This window comes from Sphaeramia orbicularis, chromosome 16 (assembly GCF_902148855.1).
Source record: "Sphaeramia orbicularis chromosome 16, fSphaOr1.1, whole genome shotgun sequence".
In the NCBI taxonomy this organism is placed as follows: domain Eukaryota; kingdom Metazoa; phylum Chordata; class Actinopteri; order Kurtiformes; family Apogonidae; genus Sphaeramia; species Sphaeramia orbicularis.
The window spans coordinates 23,080,690-23,090,688 of NC_043972.1; the positions used below are offsets into that span (position 1 = coordinate 23,080,690).

The following is a 9,999-nucleotide window of genomic DNA, read 5'->3' on the forward strand; positions in this document are numbered from 1 at the left end:
TCAGCCATTTTTGTGGAAAGGATCATCTTACCAATAGCATGTGAAAGCAGCAGACTGTTTGACAACAGTATTATGCTCAGAATCTGAAAGCACTTTATTGGATCCGACTCTTCTTTTTTTGATATTTATGAACTATTATGACAAACAGATCTGAGGTATAACAAGTTAAAGTGAAAAATATTTATTTCCACTATGTCCCAAAGATGTGCTTTTGTTTAATTAATTAATTATTTTTTGGTTTTTGTTGTCACAAATGTGTCCAGTCAGACACATGACAGTGATTCTGTGTTTCAGCTGATGAAGAAGATATTTTAACTACATATAATCAATTACAGAAATTCCTCTAAAACATAAAATAATCTGAATTTCCTTGTATTAAATGGTTCTGTGTTCTTAAAATTCAAAATGTGTTTCCGTGCATTTAAAAAAAATATTTTCTTTTTTATGGAAAATGAAGTCACTTTTCCATGTACCTGTGTTTCACATGGAGTAGAGCAGGAGAATCATGTCCAGGTTGTGTCTGATAGAATCTGATCAGCCACTGATTCAGTTAATCCTCCTGTCTGAAAATAATAACTGTGATGAAACAAAAACCTGCAACATAGAGTAGATTTTCTACAGCCTGAAAACACAGGTGAGGTGCAGATGCATAAGTGTCCAGTCCTCCCAGCCTCCCACTGAATTACAACATGCTAAAAGGTAACTGAGTATTTTACCCAATGACGCTGCAGCTTCAGGAGCACATACTACAACTGTACTACTCCACCACCAGAGGGAGCTATAACCACATGAAAACTAAGATCTTCATGGCCATGGATCACTGTAATCTGTTCAGACAAAATGAACAATATACTATGGTACTAGGTATTCTTTCTGTTTACATTAAGATCATCACAAGAAACATAACCATTAAGAGATTATAATAACACCAGGGCCCCAAAAGGTGCTGTCCTCTCTCCTGTCCTCTTCACCCTCTATACCACAGACTTTAGCTAATGCACTGAGACCTGCTGCCTACAGACATTTACTGATGACTCTGCAGCAGTTGGATGCATCAGCGGGGGTGAGGAGACAGAATACAGGGCTGCTGTGGACTCCTTCCGGTGGTGTGAGCAGAACCATCTGCAGCTTAACATGATGAGGACCAAGGAGCTGACTGTGGACTTCAGGAAGTCTAAAACACCCGTGACTCCTGTTTTACATCCATGGGGTCGATATGGAAATAGTGGAGGATTACAAATACCTCAAAGTACACATTGACAATAAACTGGACTGGGCAAAGAACATATTTTCACATTATAAGAAGGACCAGAGCCGTCTCTACTTTCTGAGATGGGTGAGGTTTTTCAGCATCTGCCAGGCAATGCTCAGGATCTTCTATGAATCGGTCATGACCAATGCCATCCTCTACCCCAGTGTTTCTCAAACTGTGGGGTGGGCCCCCTAGGGGGGACGTAAAGGCTTGCAAGAGGCGGAGGGCATGGGATCTCTCCTGGGTGTTTTTTTTCCTCAGGTTAGAACATACTTCAGGTGGAACTAATGTTATAGCGTTGGAGCACCGTGGACTTGTTTTAGGGACGTACAACAAACAAATCTACTGCCATGGTGATCTGTCAATAGACTACACAAAGAGTTTAGGTTTGGAAAATAGACAAGGATTGGACTGAAAAAGAAAAATGTGCAATGTTTCTGTTTTTGCACAGCTTGTACAGTTTGCACTTTAATGTTCTGAGATGTGCAATGTAAACAGGCTCATTGCAGCCACTGATATTGTTAAAATGTTCATCTTTTAATTTTTACCAAAATTAGTTTGTTGCTCTAAAAAAAGTAACTTATTGTTATAACTGTAACATAATTGCACATTTCCTATTTTGATTTGGAAAAATATTGTCTTAGGGAGCAGTCTTGTTGAGTCTTGTTGAGTTTATTTGTATTCTTCAAGCAAAAATGTAGGTTATTTATAATATGAACATAAAATTATTCAAGGAAAAGCAAAAAGTATTGTTACAATATTGATGTTTCTTTCAATAAAAGTTATAATTGCACCACTGTTACAATGTTGTTGGGGTTGAGGGTGGCCTGGAGATTTTTCGTCCACCAAAGGGGGGCCCGACAAAAAAAAATTGAGAACCACTGTTCTATGCAGTTGCATGCTGGGACAGCATCTTGAGGGTTGCTGAAGCCAACAGACTCAATAAGATGAAGGCCAGTAACATTGTGTGGGTGGAGCTGGACTTTCTGACGGCGGTGTCAGAGAGGTGAAAGTAATCCATGATCAGGACAGTACTGGACAATTCCTCTAACCCACTCCATGATGTGCTGGTCAGTCGCAGGAGCGCGTTCAGTGAATGACTGATACCACTGAATGACAAAGGAAGTCATTCTTGCTCATAGCCAACATACTGCATAATTTTTCCTTCTCACCACATAATTATAATTACATACAACATTTTCCTCTGTGACAAATAAAGTATGCTAAATTTGAATAAAGTTGTTTCACAAAACATACCTTGACATGCACTGAAGTACAATGTTACAAACACATGGATGAAGCAGTAAAAACAATCAGAAATGTCAGATATAAATAAAGAGATTAACAGGATGCATTTGACTGATAAAACTTAATACAACCAGCTACATCTGATGACAAAGTAAATATAAAATGCATTATAATAAAGTGTTACAAAGAATCCAAGAAGCTTTGATAGACAGGCCTGTGTGTTTACTGTCGTGTTAATATTCATTCTATTGTTTTTATTTTTATTGACAGACAGCTCTGTGTGATTATATTGTTTGTACTGTTGTGGACTGCATATTTATTATGTTGTGTGTTTGTAGTTTCTTGTTTCTGATAATATATCTATTTAGGTGTTGTTGCTATGTGTTAATTGTTGTTTGTATTTTCTTATTATATATTCATTTTGTTTTTGTTGTGTGTTTGTTGCTGATTATATATTTATGAATGTGTTGCCGTGTCTGTTGGTACTTCTTTAGACTAACAGCTGTGTGCTTGTTGTTTTATTTGCATTGTAATTTTATTTTATTTTATTTTATTATTATGTATTTAGTATGGTGTGGTTGCAATGTCTGTTGTTTGTATAGTTCCTTAAATCTTTAGTATTGTGTTGCTGTGTTTATTGTGGTGTGTTTGTGATTATATATTCATGTCTTGTTGTGTTTGTTGGTGGTACTTCCATTAGACTGACCGCTCTGTGTGTGTTTGTTGTTATTTTTAGACCACCCTTGCAGCTGTTTGTTGTTACTGTCCATATATTTGCGTCTATAGTCTGTTTCTTTTTCAGTATTCCGCGCTCATTTATGGCCAAGTTCAGCCACGCGCTGTCCACGCGCTGAAGCCGCGCTCTGATTGGCTGCCGCTGACCCCAAACGGCCCGCGGACCAATCATAGAGCCGGTCCGGTGAGTCCACACAGTGTGCATGTGCTGCCGCTGAGCCGGTAACGGGACACCGGCACTACCCCTCCTCCCCTCCCCCCTCCCCCCTCCTCCCCTGGTCCGGTATAAAACCACCGGACTGTTTACAGACACACACCCATTCACTGCGACCTTAACACACTTAACCCGAACTAAGTGATCCAGACCACATCCAAGTCCCCTGATCAGGTCCTATTCTGTTACTAGTTCCGGTCCCGGTTCCGTCATGGTCCTGTCCTCGGTTCAGAAGCTGAAGCTGTTCGCAGTGCGGCTGTCGGACCCCAGCCGCTCCTTCTACAGTTCCGGAGACAAACTGTCCGGCTCCGTGCAGCTGGAGGCGGATCAGCCCTGCAGACTCAGCCGCCTCTGCGTCACCGCCGCCGGATGCGCCCGAGTCCAGCACCGCAAGAAGAACCGGAGCCATGAGGTGGAGTATCTGAAGTATGAGGAGGAGCTGCGGCTGGAGGAGCAGCTGGAGGCAGGTGAGGAGGAGGAGCAGGAGGAGGAGGAAGGGTTATTAGGTACAAGTCAATGTGGCAGCACTTCACTGTAACATGTATAGACCACAGTGCCATACCTATGGGCCAAAACCAGCCCACTAAAGGGTCCAGTCCAGCCCCTGGGATGAATTTATGAAATGCAAAAAACACACTGAAGATCATAACCATCAAGGTTGTCAAAATAAGTTTAGTTCAAGTGTAGGGCTGTGTATTGGCAAGAATCCAGCGATATGATACAAATCAGAATATGATATATCACAATATATCATGATACTGTTAAAAAGGCAATTTTTTGTTTGTTTCCTTTTTTTTTTTTTTTTTTAAATGATTATTTCTTTGAAGAATTGAATCACACCAGAAATCTGGACAAATACTAAACACATTTTTATTTGATCCCAGCAGGATCTAATGTTATATCACAAAATGTTCCCGTGTTCAAACTGAAATCATGTTTTACAGACATTACAGTTTAAGATCCTGGTCAAATGTTCATACTCTGTTAGTTCAGAATTAACATCAGAACAGTATTTTTTGTGCAATCCCAACAAAGGAACTAACATTATTTAAAAAAGAGTGTTAAATAATAATAAATAAAAGAAAAACAAAAAAACTAAAATGAACCTCCACAATATCTGCATTTGAATAAATACCTTAAAATATTGATACAGTACTTTTTAATATCGATACAGTGTTGTGAAATGAAATATCGCAATATATTGCAGAACTGATATTTTCTTACATCCCTATTCAAGGTGAACATTGAGCTCAATTCGATCTCTGGTGGGTCATTCCAGTAAATCGCTATCATAATCTATAAATAATGACAACTCCAAATGTCTGTTTGTTTTAGTGTAATGTAAAATTACACGTAAATGTTTACATTGACAAACCATCCTCTCACAATACACATGAATAACCTTAACAAAAATGAATAACCTCAAATGTGTCAATAGAAATAAGTGCAGTTTTAACAATATTATGGCTGTTCCCAAATGTATTGTTAACAAACAACCCAAATAGTTGTCATTGGAGAAATATATTGGGGGGGGGGGGGTGCAAAAATCACATCTTCAAATCAAAATGGTGGACTTCCTGCTGGGTTTAGCTTTGTTGTGCTCCAACACTTCATACATTTGTTGACCAAATCAGTGAGTGATTTTGCCACATCCATGACCAAGACGATGTAAGACAGAGGAGTATTGAAGTATTCTTGCAGTTGTCGTCCACTGTCTAGTCCACAAACCTTAAAGAAAACTAAATCAGTAACTAAATTAACTCTCTATTAATGTTTCAGACTCAGATGGCTGCTTCCTCCTTCCTGCCGGTAAAGTCTTCTCCTTCCAGTTCGGCTTTGAGTTGCCTCCCCCAGGGTGAGTCTCTATCACTGATCAGGTTATCAATTAGTTATTTGACCAGGTTATTGACGTCCGTTGCTCCACCCCCAGCCGCCTGGTGTCATCCTATAAGGGGAAGTTCGGCAGCGTTCGTTACTACATCCGGGCGCTGTTACAGAGGCCGTCCCAGCAGGTTTTGCAGTGTGAAAGGGAGTTTGAGGTGGAGGAACCACTGGACATCAACCAGCCTGACCTGTTGGTACGAAACACACCTGATCACACACTTAAACACACCTGATGACTGATGCTTGGACAAATATGAAGACACTAAAAATCACATACACACAGTAGCTTAAATATGCTGCTTATACTTGCAAATTGTAGGAATATAATATAAATATTTCTGGTTTGTGGTGTTTTTTTTTCTTCATCTTGTTGTATGAATATAGATCTATGGTATATAGTTTGAGCATGATACAGATGTAAACCATGTGACTCTGTCATCCAATCAGGCTCCAGCTGCAGCGTCCAAACATAAGAAGGTTACCTGTATGTTCATCCCAGACGGTCAGGTGTCCATCAGCGCTCAGATTGAGAGGAAAGGTTTCTGTGAGGGAGAGGACATCAGCATCAATGCAAAGTTCGAGAACACCTGTTCCCGCATCGTTGTCCCCAAAGCTGCCATCATCGCCAAACATTCCTATGTCGCCGATGGACACTCCAAGGTGAGCACCAACTGGGTTATCATAATGAGCCAAAACTGAAACTAAAACAAACCAAGCAGGAATAAACACTGTAATCAGTTGATACACAAGTACAAATGACTCAAATTAGTTGAAAGCCAAAGTTGACTGGAGCAAGAAGAAAGTTATGGCCGTTAAATTGGTCTATATGACACCCCCTTACCTAAAAATATTGACAATGTTGGAAATGAATCATCTGTGAGTTCATTAGAAATCTGAAACTGTAGAACAGAACAATTCATAAAGTGCGAAACACAAGACGAAAAGATCATAAAAGATGCAAATCAGGACTGATAATGACACTGACCTCTGACCTGTTGTTGTTCAGGTTTTGCAGCAGAAACTGTCCGCGGTGCGTGGAAACCACATCATCTCGGGGATGTGTGACATGTGGCAGGGAAAAACCATCCGCGTCCCCAAACTGAAGCCGACTCTGCTGGGCTGCGACCTCATCAAGGTGGACTACGCCCTCATGGTGGGTCTTGTTTTTACATAATTTTCATTATCATCATTACTTTCTACTGAAGTATAAGGACTGTGTTTCTTCGGTTCGATCCTAATCCTTTTCTTTCCTCCTCAGATCTATCTCCACATTCCTGGCAGTGAGAAGCTGATCCTGGAGCTGCCGTTGGTCATCGGGACTGTCCCGTTCAGTGGCGTCGGCAGCCGGACGAGCAGCATGAGCAGCCAGGTTGGATCCCAGAGCAGCTGGGCCTCGTTCCCCTCCTTCTCGTCCTTCCCCTCAGCCCCGCCCAGCTACAGCAACATCCACCGGGACCTCCGCGTGGATGGACCACGAACACCACTGCTCAACGACTACGACGGCGATGAGGAAGAGGAGGATGGGCTGTTTATGACTGCACCTCCCATGCACTACCCCTCTACCTCTCCCCCTGCCTACAGCCAGGTGAGAGCAACAGCCAATCACAACAGAGGACTAACTACTATTTCTGTGCACATTAGCACTTTATTGTACAAGAGCACAGGGGTCTACATTTTAACAAAAACCTTTTGTTTACGGGAAAATCTCAGAAATTTATGAGAAAAAAAATGGAATATTCCGTGAAATTCTAAATTCATAAATTTGCAAGAAAAAAACTCAAAGCGGTTAATTTCTGTGAAAAAAAAGAGTTTAATTTCAGAAATCCTGAGTTTGTTAATACAATAACAGAATACAATGATCAAGTTAGCTAATGATCTACATATTGTCTGCAGGTTGATCGGGAATCTCCAGCTCTTCCAGTATTCTGAGGAAGACGAAACCTGTCAATCAAACCAAGAGTGGGCGGAGCCTGAATATCCATCAGAGCCTCGACCTTCATCTTTTTTCTAACAGTGATTAAGCTTTTTTATTAACAGTGATTCAGCAGTTTTTCCTAATAGTGATTCAGCATTTTTTTCCAACAGTGACTTAGCATGTTTTATTTGTTGGTAGAATCAGAGAAAACATTTTATTGTAAAGAATTTCAGATGCTGACATTATCAAATGTGTTGTTTGTTTTTCACTTCCTGCTGTAACAAGAAGTCACAGATGTAAATATTTTGTAAATAGAACAGATGTTTATTTTTTTACTGAAACAATAAACTTAACTGATTTTAAATTGTGGTGATTTTAGTTTTTCTATTCAATATTTTTTTATTGTTAACTTTATTTTTATTTTATTATTTATGCTCTCAATTGTAAAGATACAAATTTTATATTTATACCCATGTGATGAAAATGATTAGAATCAGCTGAGAGGTCAGACATGGTTCAAAGATCTGATTCAGGGTTCCGTGACCAGGATCAAGAAAACTTTGTTCCCCCTGTATATGAGGTTCAGCTGCTGGCAAGACTTTCAGTGCCTGGGAAAGACCTTCAGGAAGACTGAAGATACGATCGTCCTACATTTAGTACTGGTTTTCTTCTTGGCAAAGAGAAGCACTAGTCCTGTCTGCCAGGCCAGATCATGTTCTCTGACTTCCACATGATATTGAAGAGATGCGAAAAGATGAGCCCTCAGTCCAAGTGTTGAACAAGTCCTCTCAGTCCCAGATCTGCTTCCTCTACAGAAAGAAAGGGATTTAGGAGATCCTTGAAGTATTCCTCACATCACCTGATGTCTCTAGCCGAGGTCAGCAGAATTCCATCCTCCTGTTAACAGTGAAGGTGAAGTGTCACTTCCTGCTCCTCAGTCCTCCAGAGCCACAGACGACTGCTGTGACAATAGAGATGTTCAACATGGCTCATTCAGACTCAATGTCCCAGCCTCCCTCTGAATGTAGATCAAGTTTTACCTGGAGTGAAAGGTGAAGATCTTACATAATAGTACAGGACACTGTCACACCTTCCAGTGTACCATGTCCATCCTGTCCTGAGAAGCCCTGAGTAAACCCACACCACTGTTCCACTTCTTGCCAGGACTTGACCATCCCCTCAAATCAGAGAGATCCTGGCTTCAGACACCCATTCCCCAAAGCCTGGCCCCAGGGCCAGGTTTCAGTTTCCCAGATCAGAGTGAGGTAACACGATTCCTTGAAATCCTCCTCATAAGGGTTTAGTGTGACCCCTCACCTAGAAGTAGTTGCCATGGAGCTGATTAAGCTGATAACAGATCTGCTGGGATCATTTGGACCATGATGGGATAGTAGTTCAAGGAAGAGATTCTGATGTAAATACTAAACATAGACTGGAGCAGATAGCACATGTACTCAGAAAAGTGACACTTAGCAGCTGTCATGTTATATAAGAACAGCTGAAGTCAAACTAAAGCTAAAATATCAAGAGTTTTTTTTTGTGTGTGTGGTTTTTTTGTGAAATATGCATCTAGATATTCATCATTTGTTGGTGTGAGCTAGGCCTTCAGTGTATAGCATGTTGAGAAAGCCAAGAAAAATATGCAGGTTTTGGAAATCAAAAAGAAATGGATCTTGAGACCTCATCTCCATGGGAAGCACAGCTGAGACTGATGGGTATTGTAGTATTTAAAGTGATCAGAGACTGTATCTGTAGACCTTTCTGGAGTTGAAGTGAGTCAGATGAACAGTAAAGTAGATGAGCACTGTACAAATGCAGTGCATTTCTGTTAGTGTTTATATCTGTGTGTATTCAGTGTAATGTGAGCGTGTTGTTGACCTCAGTTGCAGCTGCTCATTCACTCCTTGTCTGGTTGGTGTAAAGAGGCCTCTGATTGGCTGCAGCCCAGTGTCCACTTGTTCATGGAGTGATCAGAGTCTGACTAAGACAGATTCCACATTTAGAGCTACCACTAACTCTGGGTCTGCAGGTCAAAGGTCCTGGCAGTAAAAACACTTACAGCAGTGCACGTGGGAAGAAAGACAACCACAACAACTGAGTCCAGAACCAGAATCTAGCTCAGGTCCAGATTAGAGGGGAGAGTGAAGATACAAGGTTTACCCTGAAAATGGACTGAACATAAAAACTAAAATATTTTATTCAAAACCCAAACTCTGATACAATCAACAAATCTTACTTAACAAATTCAGTTTTTAAAATATGAAAAAGATCCCTCTGAAAAAATAAAATGCAAAAAAAAAAAAAAAAAAAAGAGAAAAAGGGTAAAGTGTCTTCCCCCAGTGCCTGTGGATATAAACTCACCTTAAATGGAAGTAATGATACTAATATGAAAATCAAACAAAAAAACTCATACTATTACTACTACTACTAGTATTACTACCACCACTACTACTAATAATAATAATAATGATAATGATAATAATAATAAATATTTTTCCCCATTAAATGTTATAAAATCAGTTAATATGTTTTACTTGTGATGTGGACAATGTCATAAGTTGTTATGTCATATGTTGTTATTTGTTCTCAGAATGGACAGAGCCATGGCGTGGACATTCTGTAAGTGATGATTTCCAGGAAGACCATGGAACACAGAACCCAAACACTGCAGCAGCTGAAGGTTAGGATATTTCTGGATGAAGCAGAGCTCCATTAACTGGACATAAATACAGTCCACATGTCAGAGAAAAG

The 9,999-nt window shown here is 40.2% G+C and overlaps 1 protein-coding gene across 1 annotated transcript; it reads left to right on the plus strand.

Moving 5' to 3' along the window:
- Positions 1–2,615: 2,615 nt before the first annotated feature.
- On the plus strand, positions 2,616–7,606 carry LOC115434937 (thioredoxin-interacting protein-like). The gene is made up of 7 exons (XM_030157074.1): positions 2,616–3,916; positions 5,229–5,304; positions 5,380–5,527; positions 5,781–5,993; positions 6,340–6,486; positions 6,592–6,918; positions 7,227–7,606. Exons 1-7 carry the CDS (start codon positions 3,661–3,663, stop codon positions 7,260–7,262), a joined length of 1,203 nt encoding a protein of 400 aa, XP_030012934.1. The 5' UTR covers positions 2,616–3,660; the 3' UTR covers positions 7,263–7,606.
- Positions 7,607–9,999: the final 2,393 nt, after the last annotated feature.

Excerpts from the sequence above, each read along its gene's own strand:
- LOC115434937 (XM_030157074.1), top strand. The coding sequence starts at position 3,661 with ATGGTCCTGTCCTCGGTTCAGAAGCTGAAGCTGTTCGCAGTGCGGCTG. Across the intron at positions 5,305-5,379 it reads TTTGAGTTGCCTCCCCCAGG|CCGCCTGGTGTCATCCTATA; the intron begins GTGAGTCTCTAT and ends CTCCACCCCCAG. Across the intron at positions 6,487-6,591 it reads AGGTGGACTACGCCCTCATG|ATCTATCTCCACATTCCTGG; the intron begins GTGGGTCTTGTT and ends TTTCCTCCTCAG.